General features: G+C 49.3%; 1 protein-coding gene across 1 annotated transcript in view; it reads left to right on the top strand.

Annotated features, from left to right (window-relative positions):
• SCARA5 (scavenger receptor class A member 5) overlaps positions 1 to 21,032 on the top strand; it is a 118,358-nt gene that overhangs the window by 71,593 nt on the left and 25,733 nt on the right. The window contains exons 5-7 of the mRNA XM_087437225.1: positions 11,626 to 11,706; positions 14,190 to 14,288; positions 16,012 to 16,068. Coding sequence (XP_087293351.1) covers positions 11,626 to 11,706; positions 14,190 to 14,288; positions 16,012 to 16,068 — 237 coding nt within the window. The remainder of the gene's footprint in view (positions 1 to 11,625; positions 11,707 to 14,189; positions 14,289 to 16,011; positions 16,069 to 21,032) is intronic.

Raw genomic sequence — 21,032 nt, 5'->3', positions numbered from 1 at the left:
GGCCCAGGAATCCCACCATCTCCCCAGGTCCACGTGCCGTTGGGAGCCCATACCCTATCTATTACGTCTTGCTCTACAGGACCCTGGAATTTTCTGCTCAAATGGCCTATGCCCACTTCCAGGCCTGCACATGTCTTTCTCTTGGGTAGACCTCCCCACTGCTACCCCCGGCCCCCAGAGAGCACAGTCAGTGTCCACACTCTTAGGCATGAGAATGGCCAAGGGTGGACAGTGCGGAACCAGGCAGTCAGAGCTTCCATGTGCCAGCTGGAGCCTCCAAGAGTCTGAGGCTGGAGGGAAAGCAGGGGTCAGGCTGCAGGCGAGGGAAGGAACAGGGAGATGCTCCTCCAGTGTCAGGGGGTTCCAATGAGTAAGCGACAAGGAGTTGGAGAATTACAAATTTGAACCTGGACTTCCAGGCTGTTATGAAGCTGCATTCATCCAGGTAGAAAAACATATTTTATTTAACAATTCATTAGCTTCATTGATAACTTAAATAAAATGGCAAAAATGTGCGGGCCTCCATTTGTACTCTTGCTCTGGGCCCACAAACGTTAGCACCTTGGGAGCCAACTTCTCTTTCTTCCACCGCTGACCAACTGGTCCCTCCCCCCTCCCCCATTCCTTGCTGCTGCTGTCCACCCTGCACATTGCTGTCGGAGGCACCTTTCATGAAGTGTACTTTTCCTGCATCACCCCCTCTGCTCAGAACCCACTGTGGCTCCCCAAGGTCTGCTGGATTCATGAAAAAGTCCTTAGCCTGACAGTGGACAATCATAATACCATTTTGAACACCAACTATATCAGGTACTGTGCCAAGTGTATCTCATATGATGCCTTTTAAAAACAAAAATGAGTGTACCAAGATTCAGGAAGCTGCTCACAGTCGCAGACTAGGAGGTGATGGAGCCAGGATCTGGACCCCGGCTTTTCTGGTTCTAGAGCTGGTGTGCTTTCCATCGCATATCTGGCCCCAGCCTATCTTTCCTGCCTTCTCCTCCAACTGTTCCCCATACCAGGGATTGCAAACAGACCTGTCTTCAGGGGCCAGTCAAGCAATGCCAATGAGTAAAGTGACCTCAGTGTTAGGGGAGTTGCAGGAGCTATGGCAGGTCCAGCCCATTTCAGCCAGGCTGGAATGTGAGCCTGGCATTAACAAAGTCTTTCCATTTTTCAGGAGAAACTAGAAATATGGAATGTTCTAGAAATTTTTTTTTTTTTTAATTTGTAAACCAATCTAGTTTTTTTTTTATTATTATTGATGTTTTAATGGTTTCTAACATTGTGAAATTTTGGGTTGTACATTTTTGTTTGTCCATCACCATATATATGACTCCCTTCACCCCTTGTGCCCCCCCCACCCCCACTGCCCCTGGTAACCACAGTCCAGTTTTCTCTGTCCATGTGTTGGTTTATATTCCACATATGAGTGAGATCATACAGTGTTTGTCTTTCTCTTTCTGGCTTATTTCACTTAACATAGTACGCTCCAGGCCCATCCATGTTGTTGCAAATGGGACGATTTTGTCTTTTTTTATGGCTGAGTAGTATTCCATTGTATATATATACCACATTTTCTTAATCCAATCGTCAGTCGAGGGACACTTAGGTTGCTTCCACTTCTTGGCTATGGTGAATAATGCTGCAATGAACATAGGGGTGCATAAGCCTCTTTGGATTGTTGATTTCAGGTGCGTTGGATAGATTCCCAGTAGTGGGATGGCTGGATCATAGGGCATCTCTATTTTTAATTCTTTGAGGAATCTCCATACCGTTTTCCATAGAGGCTGCACCAGTTTGCATTCCCACCAGCTGTGTATGAGGGTTCCTGTTTCTCCACATCCTCTCCAACATTTGTTGTTTTTGTCTTGGTGATTATAGCCATTCTAACAGGCGTGAGGTGGTATCTTAGTGTTGTTTTGATTTGCATTTCCCTGATGATTAGTGATGTTGAGCATCTTTTCATGTGCCTATTGGCCATCTGTATATCTTCCTTGGAGAAGTGTCTGTTCATTTCCTTTGCCCATTTTTTGATCGGGTTGTTTGTTTTTTTGTTGTTCAATTGTGTGAGTTCTTTATATATTATGGAGATCAACCCCTTGTCAGATGTATGTTTTGCAAATATTCTCTCCCAGCTGGTTGGTTGTCTGTTCATCTTGATTCTGGTTTCATTTGTCTTATAAAAGCTCTTTAATCTGATGAAGTCCCACTTGCTTATTTTTTCTTTAGTTTCCCTAGTCTCAGTAGGCATGTCATCCGAAAAGATTCCTTTAAAATCAATGTCAAATAGTGTGTTGCCTATATTTTCTTCTATGAGTTTTATAGTTTCAGGTCTCACCTTCAGGTCTTTGATCCATTTTGAGTTAATTTTTGTGAATGGCGATAGCACATGGTCCACTTTCATTCTTTTGCATGTGGCTGTCCAGTTTTCCCAACACCATTTATTGAAGAGACTTTCCTTTCTCCATTGCATGTTCGTAGCACCTTTGTTGAAAATTAGCTGTCCGTATATGTGTGGTTTTATTTCTGGGCTTTCAATTCTGTTCCATTGATCTGTGTGTCTGTTTTTGTACCAGTACCATGCTGTTTTGATTACTATTGCTTTGTAGTATGTTTTGAAGTCAGGGATTGTGATGCCTCCTGCTTTGTTCTTTTTCTTTAGGATTTCTTTAGCTATTCGGGGTCTTTTGTTGCCCTCTAGAAATTTTTAATTGTTTAACTCCTTGGGCCAAATACAACACATCTGTGGGCCATATATGGTCCATAGATGGCCAGTTTGCACGCACTTCCCTGTGAGGAGCATCCAGTCTAGTGGGGCAGTCTTGTCACTGCCCCAGAGGCACAGCTTGTCTCCCTAATGCCATAGCTTTACTCTAGCTCTTCCTCTTACTGCAGTGCCTCCTTCTTCCTCTTCCTCCCCATCATCTAAATCCTGCTGATCCTTTAGATCTCATGCCAACCCACTTCCTCCAAGAACCCCCCTGGCCTCTCTAGCTCACTGATGTCTCCCTGCTCTGAGCTTCTACATTTATCAGCGTGGAAAGTAGTCATGTTGGGGCCCTCCATTTGCATAGAACTTTCCGGTTCACAGAGTGCTTTCATGTACATTCTTCTGTTTTAAAGTGGGTCCCCACAACAGCTGTGAGAGTGGTGGAAGGCAGGTTTTATAACTGAGGGCAGGGTCAGATTCCTGCAGAAAACAACTGAGCTCCATGAGGAAATACCTGGTTCACTCAAGGCCACACAGCAGGTAATGCTCCAACCCGCTTTAGTAAGGTATAATTCACATGCCCTAAGAGTCACCCATTTAAGTGTGCAATGCAATGACCAGACCAGGACTTTTAACCCAGCACCCAGTGCTCATTCTACCATACCACAGTCCACCCTCCTCTGTTCATCCCTGCATCCCCCAGCACCTAACAGTGCACTCATGTACCCGACTCAATGAATGTTTGTGGAACAACTCTTAAATCTTGAACCTGGGCAATCAGAGGATTGGTTTTCTTGTCCTGGGTCGCTTTGGGTCTCACATCTCAGAGATCAAAGGAGGACAGGAGGTAGAATTTCTTCTTCCAAATCCATGCCCCTAGGATCTTAGCTTTTCCTGTCTTCTCTTTTCCTTGATGTTCCCTGCCCATAGCCGCCTGTTCGGGTACTTACTAATAATAGCAGCTATACCAAATTATGACCTATTATGAGCCAAACATTTTCTCAACCTTAATTCTCTAGACATTAAAGACCGCTAATCCTCACATCCTGCAAAAAGAATTATTGTCTCCATTTTATAGATGAGGAACTTGTGTAACTTTCCTACTGTTTCTTACACAACTGGTAAGTGGCAGAGCCAAGGTCTGACGGTGGGTCTTTCTGGCCCGGAAGCCATGTTCTTGTCCCTGAGCATCCTGCTGTCCAGGGTGGAGAGAGACCAGCTGTAAGCAGTGAAGAGAGACTAGAGTGTGTCCCTTGGATTCCGTTCCTGTATTTGGGGGGTGGTCCCTCCCGGGTGCTCCTGCCTTCCTTCTCTTCCAGTCAAAGGACATCACCATGCTTCCTGCTGGTGTGCCCTCCTGGGCCTCACTGAACATTTCACATCCTGGTTCTTCAATTTCCAATCCACTCTCCTTGGCTCGAACTGAAACTGCTCTGGGTCATTCATATGCCAAGGTTCTTCCAGTGGAATCCTCCAAGTAGTCTTTCTTGGGTTCTTAAACTAAGTTTTGCACTCGGTTCCCTTGAACTGCAAGTTTCATCTCAGTCCTGCCCAGGCCGGCCTTTCCAATCTTCAAGCTTTGCATTCTTGATGGACTGCTGGCTCTTCAGAGGTGAACACTACTCAGCCCCTCTAGCTCCCAGGACCACCACTGCATATATCTGTTATCTCCCTTTCCCACCCCACTCTCCCATGGTTGCCAGGGACCCAGCTGGTATGATTCAAGGGAATTCTGTTTGGTATATCTGAATGTAATTATCATTCAACATCAATGAGACAAAACTCTACCCTGGCTTTTGGATGAGGGATGGTTTACCAGATTAGCTTCCATGCATTTCTGTACTGCTCTCTGGAGTGGCCTTTCTGCCCTAGCTGTGTCCATTTCCTCTCTCAGTCTTTAAACACACACACACACACACTCACTCACATGTACTCAACACCCCCCGCCCGCCACTCTTTGCCCTTTCCTGGCTCAGAATCCACAAATAGTCAACTATGTATATTTTTCACATATGAGCTTATTTATGTTATTCTTGAGCTTGACCCCAAATGGTTTTCATTCTCTTGCTTTGTTACACAGTTTTCTATGAATTTTGTCTCCAGTTTGTCTTTGTGTACATTCACAGGGTGCTTTCTGTTTTCTGCCTTGGATTTTCAACATTAATCAGCTCTGTTGAAATCTGTCTGTGGCTTTGAAAGAAGCAGGGAACTTAGATGATCAGAGAGAAGAGGGATGCCAGGAGGGGGGAAGGTAACCAGAGAGGGGAGACATACGAGGAAGGGGAAAGTGACCAGAGAGGGGAGGCACACCAGGAGTGGGGAAGATAACCAGAAAGGGGAGGCACACCAGGAGGGGAGAAGATAACCAGAGAGGGGAGGCACACCAGGAGTGGAGAAGACAACCAGAGAGGGGAGACATACGAGGAAGGGGAAAGTGACCAGAGAGGGGAGGCACACCAGGAGAGGGGAAGATAACCAGAGAGGGGAGGCACACCAGGAGGGGGGAAGGTAACCAGAGAGGGGAGGCGCACCAGGAGGGGGGAAGATAACCAGAGAGGGGAGGCGCACCAGGAGGGGGGAAGATAACCAGAGAGGGGAGGCACACCAGGAGCGGGGAAGATAACCAGAGAGCAGAGGTGTACCAGGAGGGGAAAAGGTGAGAGCGGAGGCCTGAAGGCGGGACTCTCCAGCCATATTCAGATGGCTCTGTTTGCTCGATGGATGTTTCATAGCATCTCAACATTAGAGTGATAACAGGTCTCTGAAATCCTCTGGTCCACTCCTCTTGTTTTGTAGCTGAGGACCTGAGGCTCAGAGAGGGGGAATGACTTCCCCCAGTCAAATGCCAAGCCAGTGGCCCAGCTGGGACTAGTTTGCCAAGCAAATTTATCTTTTATTTTATCTTAAATTTTCAAGAAAAAGACACCATCCGGGCGGCCTGTGGCGTAGCGGTTAAGCGTACGCACTCTGCTGCTGGCGGCCCGGGGTTGGGTCCCAGGCGTGCACCAACGCACCGCTTGTCAGGCCATGCTGTGACGGCGTCCCATATAAAGTGCAGGAAGATAGGCACAGATGTTAGCCCAGGGCCAGTCTTCCTCAGCAAAAAGAGGAGGATTGGCATGGATGTTAGCTCAGGGCTAATCTTCCTCACAAAAAAAAAAAGAAAGAAAGAAAAAACACCATCTAGTAGAGTAGAGAGTCCAGTTCAACAAATGTTTGTAAGGGGATGGCGTAATGGAGGGCCCTGGACTCCAGGCTCAAACTCTGGGACTTGGGCCTCTAGTGAACAGGGGTTTGTTGGAGGTGCTGAGCACCTCTGTGAATGGAGCGACCTATAAACAGTGTTTCTACTTGATTTAGGATTGGGAAGCGAGGACGGGCGGCGCCCCCTGGGCAGGTTGCATGGCACTGTGTCATTTCACCTTCCGCATCTCACTGCTAGGAAGGGAATGGAGAGCCTGCTGTGGAAATCCCCAGTTGCACCCAGCCTCGCCCACCACCCCTTTGCCCTTGAGGCTCGGAGGAAAGCTGGCAGGGACTGCAGCGGGGTTGGGGCAGTCTCTGCTCTTCTGGGCCTGAGTCTTCTCAGCTGCAAAATGGGGCTGACGATTCCTGCCCCGCGCGCACGCTCAGGGTCGTGGCAAGGATGTCTGGAATGAAGGAAGCGAGAACTTGTAGAACTGTAAAGGTAATAGCGCCGAGAATCCAGTGCCCCGGTGACATCAGGGAAATGGAAGAAGAAGAATTAATTGAGCGACTCCACCTCTGTCAGCTGCCCTGGGATTAGCACGCTTCTGGGGGTGGTGTTTACGTTACGATTTTGGTCACTCTTGCTGGCTTCAGGCCCGTTTGGTCAGCTGTCATGGTAATTTGTTCTTGGCAGGTCACTGTCCAGATTCCAGCACACGTGAGTCCCCCACCCCATCACTCGTTCCAGGATCCGGGAAGGGAGAACGGATTGCTTTCCCCTCTCTGTTGGCTGGTCCCCAGAAGAATCCTGGTGTTTCTCCCAAGTGCTCAAGTCACATCTCCTTCGTTCTGTTCTGGAGATGCTTCCAGCTGGAGCAGCTCACGGGCAGCCTGGGCGAGGGCAGATCTGCACTGGGGGCAGTGTGGGGGGACTAGGCTAGACTGGTGGACAGGCACTGGGAGGGGACCTGGGCACAGGGCCAGAAGGTTCTCTCCCTCCTCCTCTCACCCCCACGCCCCCTGTAGGAGGCGGGCAGGAAAGAGAAGCTGGCACACTGGACTGGAAGCACAGTGTAGGGGGCTCTGGGGCTGTTTCCGTGACTGAGGAGAAATATACCCTTTGCCTCCTTTCTCGGCCCACCTCCGTGCTCTGGCCTGCTCCATGATACACAAGATGAGAAAGCGACAGTGTAAAAAGTTGAGAAGTTAAAAAGCTCATCCAGGTACCACTGGGACCCCTGATACCGTAACAACTGCCCAGAAGTCATTCTTTGAGTCTCTACTGTGTGCCAGGTGCAGTGTGAGGCACAGGGCCACAGAGGGTGGGGCTCCAGCCCTACAGATAGGCCTGTCCTCCTTGGGGACCACAGTCCGAGGTAAGTGATGCTGCCCGGCAAGTGGGTCAGGTGGCCTGACCAGGCTCAGAGGTGCTCCCTTGAGGGGTTTGTGCACCGCGATGTCTGAGGCTCCTTCCAGCTCTGAGACTTGGGGCTCTGTCCTGGTGCCCTAAGAGATCAGAAGGGTGTGCATGAAGGTGAGCTTCAGGGTTAAGAGGGACGGGACTCTTAGAAAGAGAAGGATTTGTCTAGTGTTTGGGGACGCTATGAGGAGAACGTTTCTGCTGAGATGGAAAAGAGCTTGTATCTGGAAGCATCTGGCTGTAAGTTTGCAAAGAAGGAGTCAGGTTGGGAATTGTGGGCAGGGATCTCTGACAGAGGGGGCTGTGGCCCATCGTGCTGGGAGGGGCCTCTGAGGACTCTGAGTTCATTTGATTCTGACGAGATTAATCGGACAGCAATGCACACAATGGGTTGGAGAGAGAGACAGGAGACAAGGAGGTCTTTAAAAAGGCTGGGAGTGAGCCCATGAGGCACTGACATGACACAAGAATCACCTCGATGACAAGCCTTGACCAGTAATGGGGGAAGGAGCAGAGGGAAAGCAAGCTCGAGAGCTTTGGCCTGGATTCTTGAGAAAATGATAAAAAGTCAGACCTCAAGTGTGCGTTACCCACGGGCAGCACTGCTTTAAAGAAGCCCCTGCTCCGCAGAGCTCCAGGCAGCCTGGCCCCACGAGACACGTTTTAGGCTCCCCTGCGTCTCCTGGGCCAGTGCCACCTAAGGACGTGACTCAGGTTTGGAAGTCAGCGCCCACCTTTACTGTCCACCCCTGCTTCTTCCCAGTTAATCTCTGTTAAAGCCCCTCACTAACCACTTACTTGTGTCTTAAAAACTCTATCCGCATGGAGGATGCTTTTCAGACGCGACTCCCCGGAAACGACTCAGCCAAGCTTGGCAGGGTGGCTCCAGGTGCGGCTTAGAAGAACCATACGCAGTCATCTTAGGATAGTTCTGATGAAGCATTATGAATAGTGGCGTGTAGATGGTTGGGGATGGCCTTGCCACTCAGAGGTTACCAAGCCCCTTTATACTCACTATGTCATTTAGTCCGCTTACTTATCGCTACAAAGTCCTGAGAAAGGAATTTTTGCTTAGACTTTATAGAACCCAAGATGCTCCATATCTATACTCAGCTCCCACCTTCCAAATGATCTCCGTCATACTGACGCCCCACCTTCAGGGTCATTCCACTGGGCAGCATCCTCCCTCTACGAGAATTACTCCTGGGAATATGCTTACATCGAGTCACACCTGCATCAGAGCAAATAGTGTGGAGTGTGTGGTCCATTGCATCTTTGACCTGCTCAATTCCTGGAGAGCTGGGCTCCACGTGGGGAGGGGAGCAGGGGGACAGAGAAGAGTGAAAAGGGGTGGGGTGGGGGGCCTGCCTGGTGGCGCAGCGGTTAAGTGCGCATGCTCCGCTTCGGTGGCCCGGGGTTCTCAGGTTCGGATCCCAGGCGCGCACCGACGCACTGCCCGTCAAGCCACGCTGTGGCGGCGTCCCATATAAAGTAGAGGAAGGTAGGCACAGATGTTAGCCCAGGGCCGATCTTCCTCAGCAAACAAAAAGAGGAGGATTGGCATCGGATGTTGGCTCAGGGCTGATCTTCCTCACAAAAAACAAAAAGAAGAGAAAAGGGGTGGGGTGTACTGGGGGCAGCGGGAGGGAGGTCCAGCCCAGTGACAGCTCATGGAGTGCAGAGATCCAGGCACTTCTCTGTTCCCTTTTGGCCTGCCTAGAGATTGCTGGAATGGGATTGTGAAGCTCATTTGCTTCTTCGCTATGTCTTTCCTTTGCTGTATAATCTTCTGCATGTTCCAGACAGGTTCTGTGTCTCAATCTGGGATCATCTGCAAACTGGGATCAATATGGCCAGTCTTACTTTGCTTTTCTTCATAGAAAAGTGGCAGATGGCTACAAAACCCAGTCCTCCTTGAATGATTTGTGTATCTTGTGCATTTTTAAATTGTTAAATACTTTTTCCCTGTCCATGTGCCATTGAATTGTTAAACAGCTGCCAGCTTTGGTTAGGGTCTGAGAACAGTGCCAACTTCTCGAATGTATCAGTACATCTCAGTCTTGGCTGCCTGGTTGTTTTGTATGTATTAACACCCTCTGACCTCATATACTCTTTCACTCATCAAATATTTATTGTGCAAGACATTACTCCTATGCTATGAGTATACGTATTTTGGTTTCCTAGGGCTGTCATAACAAAGTACCACAAGCTTGGTGGCTTAACATGACAGAAACTTATTCTCTCACAGTTCTGGAGGCTGGAAGTCTGAAATCAAGGTGTCCACGGGGCCATACTCACTCTGTAGGTTCTAGGGCAAGATCCTTCTTGGCGTCTTCCTAACTTCTGATGTTGCCAGCAATCCTCGCGTTCCTTGGCTTGTAGACACATCACTCCAGTCTCTGCCTTCATCATTACATGGCGCTCTCCGAGTGTCTGTCTGTACTTTCTCTCCTTATGAGGACACCAGTCATTGGGTTAGGGCACACCCTACTCCAGTATGACGTCATCTTAACTAATTACATCTGCAAAGACTATTTCCAGATAACGTCATATTCTGAGGTTCCAGGTGGACATGAACTTTGAGGGGCATGAACACCCTTCAACCCAGTACAACATGATTTTGGGGTTTTCCTTGGTCCTCTGTTTCTCTCACAAAGCAGCAAGAGGAAGAAGCTTAGAGTCTGGATCTTCACAGCTGGCACAGGGACGTCAAGGATGTAGTCCTGGCTCAGGGAGCTGGCAATTTTGTTAGGAAAAAGAGAACACATATACCTTTGCCTACAGGATGAGGGGCAGTGAGCAGCCTGGGGTGGGGGCGGGGCAGGTAGCCGTAGCAGATTGACAGGGAGGTCCCCTTTCTGGCCAGCCTGGGCACAGCAGGCTGCAGTGGCAGAAAGGTTCCATTGTGTTCTGGGAATGGCGAGATGTCGAGCATGATGAGTGAGGCAGAGTGGACGGGGAACAGACAGACCTGAGTTGGAACCACGGCTCCTTCACTCCCTAGCTGGCTGTGTGGCCTCAGACAAGTAACTTCAGTGCTCAGCGTTGTTGCAGGGACCAAATCCAATCACATGCGCTAGAATCCCTGCCACGCTGGCTGGAGCCTCACCCTGGACGGAAGCCCCGCTCAGGAAGGAAGTCCCGCTCTGGAGCAATTAGAAACCCCTTCTTCCATCCAGGTGCTTAAGCCAGAAATCGGAACACAAGCCTGGCTGCCTCCCCCGCCTTCATCCACGTTTAGCCGAGGTCTGTCTCTTCTACTTCCAAACAGCCACTCACATCCCTCCCGGCGGCCACTTCCCTGATTCAGGGCTCCACTGTCTCTCACCTGGGGGGCAGCCTCCTCAGTGGCTTCCCTGACTCTGCTTTCCCTCTGTTCCAATCCATTTTCCAACACCGCAGCCTGAGAGGTCTTCCTGTGTGCAGATCTGATCACTCTCTTCTCTCAGGTCCCTCCTGTGGCTTCTGGTGCCCTCAGGGTCAAGTCCAACACTTAGGCCCGCCCTTCAAAACCCTCTACGCTATCTTCTCCTATCTTCTCCTCTCATGTTCCCGCCCACCAGCTTCTAATCCATCACAGCTCACACATCTCGTGCTTATCTTCGAGCTCTTACAGGGATTCTTCCCTCTGCCGGAATGCGCCCCTTCCACTCTGTCTTAATTGGGGCTGCTAAAACAAAATACCACAGACTGGCGGACTTAAACAGCAGACATTTCTTTCTCACAGTTCTGGAGGCTGGAAGTCTGAGATCAGGGCACTGGCATGGTTGCGTTCTCGTGAGGACCCTCTTTCCGCCTTGCAGATGGCGACTTCTCAGTGTGTCCTCACACAGCAGAGAAAGCACACCCGCCAGTGCCAGGGAGGGAGGGAGCAAGAGCGCCCTCTGGTGTCTCTTCTTATAAGGGCTGTAATCCTGTCGTGGGGCCTCCACCCTGATGACCTCACCTAAACCTAAACCCAAAGGCCCCACCTCCTAATACCATCACATTGGGGGTTAGGGCTTTAACATATGCATTTGGGGGGACACAGATGTTCGGTCCATAACATACTCCCACTCCTCCCTTAGGCACCTTGTGTTCCTCCTTGAGATTTCACTTTGGATATTACTTCTTCCAGGAAGCTTTTCCTGATTCCGCACGCGCGCGCACTCTCACACACGCCAGACTGGGCTAGGTGGAGCCCTGTGTGCTTCCAAAACATGATGCTGACCCTTCCTCTCTTCAGGAGGGAGTTTTTGTTTCTTCTGCAGGTGACCCATTCCAGAAAGCTGCCCTCTAACCTCGGTGCTGTTTGTAACCCTTTCAGGACCACCGGGCCCCAAAGGTGATGCAGGGGATAGAGGGAAGGAAGGCGAGCCTGGGATCCCTGGATTACCTGGACTTCGAGGTAATGGGCAGGCCCCCGGGAGCCACCTGGGCATACCCGGACAGGGAGGGCCCCCAATGCGTCCCTCACCCTCGACTTTCTCAGTGCTGTTGGTGATGGGGCTCCCTGGGAGAGGACCCAACCAACTTGGCTTCAACTACCCTGTCCTGTGAAGAGACCGACGGGTTGTTGGTGTAACAACAGGATGGAGCAAATGCCTTTTCTTAGAAAGTAGCAGAATCTGAAGGAAAAGAATGCATGAGAGGCTCACAGCTCCCTGAAGCCGCTTCCCACCCCAGAGTCAGGGACCATGTGACCAGGGCCTTCAGAAGAAAAGTTCTGTGATCCAGACCAACCCTTTAAATATGCTTGCCCCCCTCAATGTTTCCTGATTCATCAGGCGTCTGATGCCCCCACCTCCTCAGTGAACACCTGCCCCTCGCCTTACCTCCCCATCCTTCTATACACACTAGCAACAGCCCCAAAGATCCAGTGGCTGGTGGGGAGGTGTTTTGCCACACGCCCAGTTGGGTCAGCAATGCAGGATAGGTTGTGGAGAGACTGAAGAAAAGATGCGGAGATGGTGAACGAGACATCTGGGTTTATTGGGAGTTACTAACAGGGAATGTCCTGTGGCGGCCGGCTGGACAGAAGTGTACACCTGCTCCTGCCCCCTGAGAGAAACTTGCTTAAGTAGGCAGAGGAACAAAGGCTGTGTGCTTGCCAAGGGGGACTGTCCCTGTATGACCTGCATCCCAAGGACTGGAGCTCCCCTGGAGGGCTCCGTGTTCCCTCAGACTGCAGCTATGCCATGAGAAACAGCTGGGCTGGCCGAGCCCAGGCCTGTTATGATGGGTTCCAGTACATAGCCCAGACAGGGGGCTTCAAGGACATGTGGCTCTTCAAGGGCATGCAGGCCAGTGCCCCTACAGGAGGGTACTTTTTGGCCTTCTGCAAAGAATATGTTCTTCTTAGACTCATCTTAGTAGTTCCTATTCCATTACTTTATCAAACTTCGCATCCCAGTGTGTCCATTCCTGAGCCTCTGCTATGAGCAACATTTTTCTAGGAGGGTATGAAGTCTTCTAAGAAAAGGAAAAGTTTATCAGGAGAAAGGTGTCTGCTTATTTATGTCAGGAATTATACCATTCCCTTCCTAAATCTCTAAGGAGACCGCACACAGGAGAGCAGGCAGAGGGCAGCAGAGGCAGAGCCCCAGCCTGGCCTCCACTCCTGCCTCCCCCTCTCAGGGGGGCTCCATAAACTCAGAAGTGAGGATGCCCCGGGGCTTGCAGTGCTGTGGAAACCCTTTTTCTGCGCAGTGAATTATAAGATGAGGAGCCCTGGCCATATCCTGCACTAGATGCAGAATTCTGTGGCCGTAGGGCTGTTGGGCTCCAGGAACATGTGTTAGAAAGGAAAAAAAGAAATTAAGCCCTTCTCTGAGGTCCTGCCACCCCCTTGGGGTCACCCATCCTCTTCCAGCCATTTGACGTTAGCTTAGGAGGAATAATTACTGGGAGACAGGTTTCTCCATCATAGAAAAAGCCCAGAGAAAACAATTAACATTCAAAGCAGGAAAGAACAATTAATTGGTTAATTAAGGGTGCTCTGCTTTTGCAGAGAGAACTATGGGCTTAGGTCAGGCCTCAGGGAGCTCAGGGCTCTCACTGGGGGAAAGCGTTTGCTGACTCTGGCTCTCCATGGTGAAATGCAGGTGGTGGCCGTGGGGCCTTGTGGCCAGGAGCCCTGGGGCCTCGTCCAGTATCAGGCCATCCGTCCCATTTACTGGCCTTGCTGACTTTCTCCCTCCTCCTCAGCCTACGATCCTCTTCTCTATACTTCCCTGTATTTACAACAAGGAAGGGACCTTTCCATTTGTTTCTTAAATCGGATGGGGAGCTATTTCATCTTCCTCCTACCCCAAGTACCAGTAAGCATGAGATGAAGCCGACTGACAATGAGCTTTTAGTTCAGAAAGACCAGGACTCAGATCCTGCCTCCAACGCTCTCTGCTGTGTGACCATGGGCAGGTTACTTAACCTCTCTGGGCCTCAGTTTCCTCATTTGTAATACAGGTGAAATAATACTTACCTCAGTTTATTGTGAGGATTAAATAAGATACCTTATGAAAAGCATCCAGAACAGTGCCTGACACATAGAAAATGTTCAAAAAAATGTTTGCCAAATCTAAATCTCCGGTATAGCTAGAGTAAAGGGACATCTCCCAAATGGAGTTGGCACCACCACCATCATTCACAATAGAATTGGCTCTTTCGGGGGGAGGGGTCCAGCCTAACTGGAGAGAAGGTGCTGATGGGGAAGGCTTGTGCTGGCTTTATAGACACTGCTTTTGCAGCATCTTTAAATTAACTGAGAAGCATCAGGAAGCAGAGGCAGTGGGAGGATGCACGGTTGAGGTCGATGGCTGAGCCAGACGGTGACCTCCAGGGCCCTTCCAGTTCTGAGTCTGAGGCTCCACAACCTGTCTCTGGTCTCCACAGGTCTGCCGGGGGAGAGAGGAATCCCAGGAGTGCCAGGCCCCAAGGGCGATGATGGGAAGCTGGGTGCCACAGGACCGATGGGCATGCGTGGGTTCAAAGGTAACAAGGAATCTCGGAGCACCCTTGCTCACTGCTAGCCCCGGGGCACCAGCATGGCAGTGAAGTGGGTGGACCGAGTTCGAATTCTGGCTCTGCTCCTGACCTGCTGAGTGACCTTGAGCAAGTCACTTAATCTCGTTAAACATCAGTTTCTTCATCCAAAAACTAGAAATCCTCATGATACCTTATTTCACAGGGCTGTCGTGAGGATGAAATGGGACCTATGTGTGTGAAAATACTTCATAAGCTCTAAAGTGCTGTAGAAATGCAAGGGAGCGTTACTACTGGTTGCAGCTTGGTGATGTGACCAGAGGAAGCCATGCCAGGAGAGGAGGCCCGCAGGAGACCCAGGCTGCAGCCGTGGGACAGCCGCCTCCTCTCCAGTACTGCTAGAGTCCCAACAGTCCCTCATACTCTTTTTATTCCCCAAATATTTAAAACTTGAATCAGTTCTCAGATTTACATTGCCAATAGTGTTTCTTCTGACTTTTCCCTTCCTATTGATGGTCACCTTGTTCGTTTTTAGCGGAGCCCACTTATTGTCAGTCCCTGTCTTGTCCACATTCCTTTCAAGTGTCCAGACCTCCTATCATCGTTGCAGAAGATGAGGAAATCTGACGCTCTTTCCCCAGGCTCCGCCTTCTCACTTCTTCACTTGATGAAGACTAAGAAAAAAGCAGTTAATCATTCCCACCCCATGTGTAGGATGGTCTCTTAAACATGGATCACTGGGAACTTTTGTTCTGCTTTCTGGTTGGTGATTAAACAGGCTGAGGTTTTCTTTCCTTTTATGATCCACATTTTTAACAACTGATTTTAAAATAGATTACAAAAGCAGCACATGCTTGTTGAAAAAATTTAATGATACAGAAAAGTATAAAGGGTAAAGTAAAAAGTAAGTCCCCTCCCTCTTGGTCCCTTAAGCTCTTGCTCTTTAGCATAACTACTGTAAATGCTTTGGAGCACATCCTGCCAGACCTTTTTCTAAGCACATTCATATTTACATATATGGTTGCCTTTGTTTTTTTCAAAACTTGGATCACACTTGTCATCCTCCTCTGGAACTTGCTGGCTTGCTTCTTTCACCAGGCAATCCACCACAGGCTTGTGATTGGCAGATATCTTTCTGGAGTTACTTGGAATAGAATTCGCTGATCATTTTAACGCTCCTTTGAGTGGTGTCAGGACCTTCTACTTCTTTGTAGAGTGAGAAGCTCGCTGGGAAAAGAGCTCTGTTCTCTTAACTGTATCCTGGGAAGGAAATTCCACAATTCCCTGGAAACTCTCCATCATGTTTTATAGCTTCCCTCACTGGTAAATCTGCCTGACATATAACCTAGGTCTCTCGCTCTGTAGCTGAAGACCCCCCCCTCCTTTTCTCCCCGATGCTTATTAGAGAGACTTGGATGTGGACTTCTAAAACCTTGACCAAGTCATGGGACTCTCTTCGCTTTGTCTTCTTCCTGCTGAATCCCACGTACTCCTTAGTCTGCACTGCTCTTCTACACCTCAATTAGGAGGGAACGAGACTTTGCAGCTGGAGCCCCCCCCCTCCCAGGGGACCAGAACACGCAGCACGATTGGCTCAAGCTCTTATCTTCCCTGCCACGCCCTCCAGTGCTGCTGGCTCCTGCCTGAGGGTTAATAAATCTCAGGCAGATGATGCTTTGTTCACGATTAGGATTCATTTCCATTTCTAATGCTGTTTCCTCCTCTGTTTCAGGTGACCGAGGCCCAAAAGGAGAGAAAGGAGAGAAAGGAGACAGAGCGGGGGCTGCCAGTAAGGAAATTCTGTTGGGGTCCCTGGATTCTGTGTCAGCACAGGTGTAGCTGTCGCCCCACAAGTTTGCCCCACGAGTTTGGGGGTCCGGAGGCTGGAGCCACGGGCGGGGGCTCCAGTGGCTAAGGAGCCCTCTACCTGCTTCCAGGCTCTGCTGGTCCAGGAAGAGATAATTATACTCCAGGGACACAGGCCACATTTCCAGACCTGGTGTAAATCCAGCAGTTGTGTGGAAGGATCTGGAGGCAGGCTGCCCAGGCTCCCTCCCAGCTGCTTCAGTCGCTAGCTGTGTAATCTCTGTGCCTCAGTTTCACATCTATAGAACGGAGTCCTTACCTCACAGGGTCGTTGTGCAAATTAAGTGAGTTAATCCATGTAAAGTGCTTGTTACAGTGGGCTGGACACATGGGTAGGACTCAGTAAGTATTATTATTATTCTATGTAATATACCAATTCAGACATACTTCCTAAAATCTTCAGAGATGCTTGCCAAAATTCAGTTACTGACTTCATTAAAATGCATGACTTCCCTGGGTACTTATGTGGGAAGAGTTATAGAGGCAAACAGAATCCCTTTTGTTTTCCTCCTTTGCCACTAACTGAGCAGCGATGCTGGAGATCTCATTATTTGGCAGAGCACCAAGTCTAGGGATGGGCATCTTTCTAAGGAGAGTCCTTCCTAAAATGTTTACAAGGGAAGCCAGCTTATCTAGTTATGACACTCTTTTCTAGGGTTTGTTTCCCCCTCAAGGGCTACATGTAGAACATTGGAGAGATTGCCAGAAAAGAATGAGTCTCCTGGCCAAGTTTCAATGAGTAGTCTCCTAGCCAAGTTTTAAAAAAATACTATCATGTAGTATTTGTCGGGATCTGAGATGCTGCCGTCCTGTGTGAAGGCATCAGCAGCTTGTCCTCTTCTAGGGCGTCTGTGCTCTAGTCTTGGCTCTCTGGGAAGACTGGGCCTGGGGAAGGAGTGCCTGCCCCCAGGTTCTGCTGTAGACTCTTGGGGGTAGACAGACACCACTGCAGAGTCACCCCTTGGACCCAGATGGAGGGTTTCCCTAAGGCTGATCTTTGGTTTCAGTAGGTGCTTAAAATGGCACTTCCGTCCCAGTCACGCAGGACCAGAAGGAGACCTGGCTCCCGAATGGTGCCCTTTCCCAAGGTGCCCTGAAACTTTACCTTGCCTCCTCCTTCCTCTGCCATTCCCTTTCCCGGGGCAGTGATTAAGTATCAACCAGGAAAATGTACATGACAGCACTTTGTCACTCTAAAGTCATGAACATACCTGAGGATGAGGCATGCCTAGGCTTTCCCTGGGCTCCACACACCCACCTTACCTCAGATGCTGTAATCCCCAAGGCAATATGTATGCTTCACAGTCTGTCTAGCATTATCTAGAGTTCCTTTCAAGGGCAGCCAAGGGCTTTACCGGGAGTGTCCTAGCTAGATGAGATCTGGTGGACCCTGCAGGAGCCAAAAGGAGAGTTTTGATGGCAAAGGAAGGGAGTCTGGATATTATCTATGACAGCTATGACAGATCTGAGTCACATTTATCTAATGGGTTGGGTACCATACTTTGTCTTTGGGGTGCTGGCTTCTCCTGCTCTGTTTGTTGACTAGTTTCTGACGGAAGGCTGCCAAGGTAGCTAAGAAGGACCATGGCATTTAGCCATGTGAAATAACTAACTCCTGATGGGGTGGCAGGGAGGGAGGAACTGTGGGAAGATGACCTTTGAGAGGGAGATCAGAATGCTGCCCAAATACCAGAGGGGCTCTTGTCAGGAGCTTTTTGGCAACTGTTCTTCAGCCAACTGGAGAGGAGAGAGGTCTGCACTGCTGAGCCTGGGGAGAGATGGTGGTTGTCAGTCACCATTAATCCCAAGGAGGCTTTTGTCACTGTTTCCCTAGCTTCCCCGTGCCTGGTTTGGTCTCTGAGGCTGGGAGCACAGTATGGGGGGTGGGTGGGCGCTGAGCCATGGTGGTGTGGGGCTCCCCCAGGCATGGGTGGGGAGCCTGCAGGAAGGGCATCTAAGCCACTTGGCCCTGGAGTTTATTGACTGCGCTGCCAGAGGCTGATGTCAGCTCTGGACAGCTCCTCCTCAGGGACTACCCATATTCTTTCCTGCCCTGAAGAGGCTACACCCTCACTGGAGCCCAGAACTCACACAACAGCTCTTTCACAAAGCTCTAAGCTTTTCCTTCCTGTTCCCTGACAAGACCCAAAAATGTCACCATTGGTGATGCACCTGGAAAATGAGGTGGCTCAGCAGAAGACAGCTCCATTGACGGGAGGCTTTACATGGCATGTGGAGGAACATGGGAGACATGTGCGTCTTGTAGGAAATTGTAGGAAACAAAACTAGATGGCCGTCCATCCATGTCCCCACTTTCAGAGGCCTGGAGTGGAGAGCTGACTCTCCTAAGGCAAGCGCAGAGGTAGAACTGAAAACCTACACCTCTGACTTTTCTAATTCTGGAATGAGAGCTTAGGCCCCTGGTCCTGAAGAGTAGGGTTGGGCTCCTTAAAACCTCTAGTGATTCCCTCACCTGGAGAGACAGATTTAAAGGCCTTAGGCTGCTGGGGGACCATTGACGCAGCTCAGGGCTGAGATCTATGCCTTCCCACGGCCTCCATCCCCCGGCCTGCCTCTGACCATGCCAAACCCGCACTATATTCAGCCTCCTGGTTAGGTTTCCGAGGAACTCCAGTCCCAGAGGCATTAACTGGATCCCTGGGACTGAGACTCTGAGGAGGGAGCCAAGGATCATCTTTCAGAAAAGTGCGGAAATTCTGACAAACCCTGAGTGCCCGCTTCTGGGGGTTCTTAGTCATCCCCTGGGTCCAGGGCAGCCCCACTGTAAGATCTAATGGATGGAAGAAGGAGTTCTCAGCACCAGAGCTCTACCCTCCTTCAAAAAGGACTACTGTGGGGGAGGCACACTCCGCTAACCCAGCTTGTGCCTGAGGCCATGGACCCCTTACCAAACGCCTCTCACCTGCAGCAGCAAAGGCCTCAAGTTCCAGCAGGTGAGGATGTTACTACGTTAAATGAACTGATGAGATAAACAAGCTAGATACCCCTTAGGTCAGAATCAGAAACTGGGGGTTTTCCTTTGAAGAGGGCATTACAGAGAAGACTTCTCAGGACCCCTGTTGTAAGTAAGTATTAAAATATTTTTCAGAACAAGACCTTGAATTGTTTACCAATGTTTTGGTCTGGAGTCATAGGATTTTAGAGTTGGATGGGGTTTCAGATCAACTCCTCTCCCACTCCCAACCCATCCCACCAGTTCACTGAACAGAGAGATGGAGAGAATCCCCACAGTCCCCTGGCTGTGTCATGGCCAAATTGGGTCTAGAATCCAGATCTCCTGATTTCTGCTTGAGGAGAAGTAAAGTTTTTTTTTTTTTTTTTGAGACAAGAGTGATATCAGTCTGATATCATAAATCATAAGGTGATAAACATTCTGTTAGATGTTTAGCTTTTGGGAGTTTGGCCAGGAAAAAAAAATTACATATACACATCTCAAGACAGAAAGACATTTGTTTTAACCTCATATATGGTCCATTTGTAAGAAAAACAAATAATATTTTTGCAGTTAGGGGATGGGTAAAGGATCCAGTTTTGTTTAAGTCCCACACCATGAATTTAAAGAAGGATATAAGTTCAGATTGTTTAAAAACTTTTTCTCAATTTGGTTTCACATGGAAAAAAATATGCAGAGCGACCCAGGGGTAAATTCTAAGCCAGTGCTTGTCGTTATCAGCGGCAACTCAGAAAACTTGAAAAATGTTGAACACCTTGTGTGTGTTTTCAATACTCAGGGAAGTAAGTTTGTGTGGGGGGGGTGGGCACCCCGGTGTACAAATATAAGCTCAAAATAAATTATCAGGATGGTGGTTTCTAGGTAGTTTTTTTCCATAGCTGCTGAGATGTTTCTATCTGTTTTTGAATGAGGGATGCAGAGAGATCTTTGAAGTCCGTGAATTAATTCCCTTCCTCCCCTCCCTGTCCCTCCAGCTGACTGCCCCAGTGCCCAAGGGACCCTGGTGAGGATAATATAGCAGCAGATGGTAGCATGCTTTCAGGCGTGGAGAGGCAGAGCTCCTGAGCCTTTTTATACCATTATATTTCTGTATTTATGGAATCACATACACATCCCTAATTTCTGATACAACTTTACTACCCCAGCAACAACACGATTTAAAAGTAAACCACACTTCAAAGAAAAATTAACCACTCACATAATACAAACAAACTTGTACCTGGTACTTTGAGGAGGCAAGTTTCTGTGCACATTATTTCACTTAATTCTCATAGTCATATTCAGGAGGCGTGATTACGTCCATGTTAGAGAGGTGAATGAGGCTGCCCAAGACCACCAGAGTTCATAAGGGCAGAGCCGGGACACACATCAGGTCTGTATGGCCTGGAGCCCACTCTCGTCCTGCTGGTGCCATCTTGGATTATCTTTTATTCTCTCTGGCCTTTGACAGCGTGGTGTCCTCATGGGCTACTCTGTCTTAGTGGTTTAGTGCGAAGGTACCGATTTCCTTCTTAGCAATTCTCAGTTACTTTTCAGGTGCTCTTCCCTGTCTCAGAGTTCGCTCTTACTTTCTCCAAGCCTTGGCTGCTTTACCTGTCTCTGTGACTCTGAGATAGGCCAGGGCAGAGTTCTCGCATGGGAGGCTCTGTGAAGGCCAGCGAAGCCCTTCCCACCTTGCTTGTTCTTCCTGTTCTTTGTGTTTGTGTAAACTGAGCACAGTAGCTTTACTGAGCTACTGCCTGCAGAAGCACCCAGCACGTATCTGGCAGCGTTCCTTCACTCACATGCTTGTTCAGTTTGCGCATTCATTCATTCCTTCTCTATATGCTTATATAGTGAGTGCTCGGCAGATACAGACACCAAAGGAGGCGTGGAAATGTGTTTTTCAGATGCTTCCACCCCTCAGTTTATGT

Source organism: Ceratotherium simum, chromosome 12 (assembly GCF_057802395.1).
Source record: "Ceratotherium simum simum isolate JZ-2026a chromosome 12, ASM5780239v1, whole genome shotgun sequence".
Lineage (NCBI taxonomy): Eukaryota > Metazoa > Chordata > Mammalia > Perissodactyla > Rhinocerotidae > Ceratotherium > Ceratotherium simum.
The sequence above is the reverse complement of the archived record's forward strand: the minus strand, read 5'-3'. Positions and strand labels throughout refer to the sequence as shown.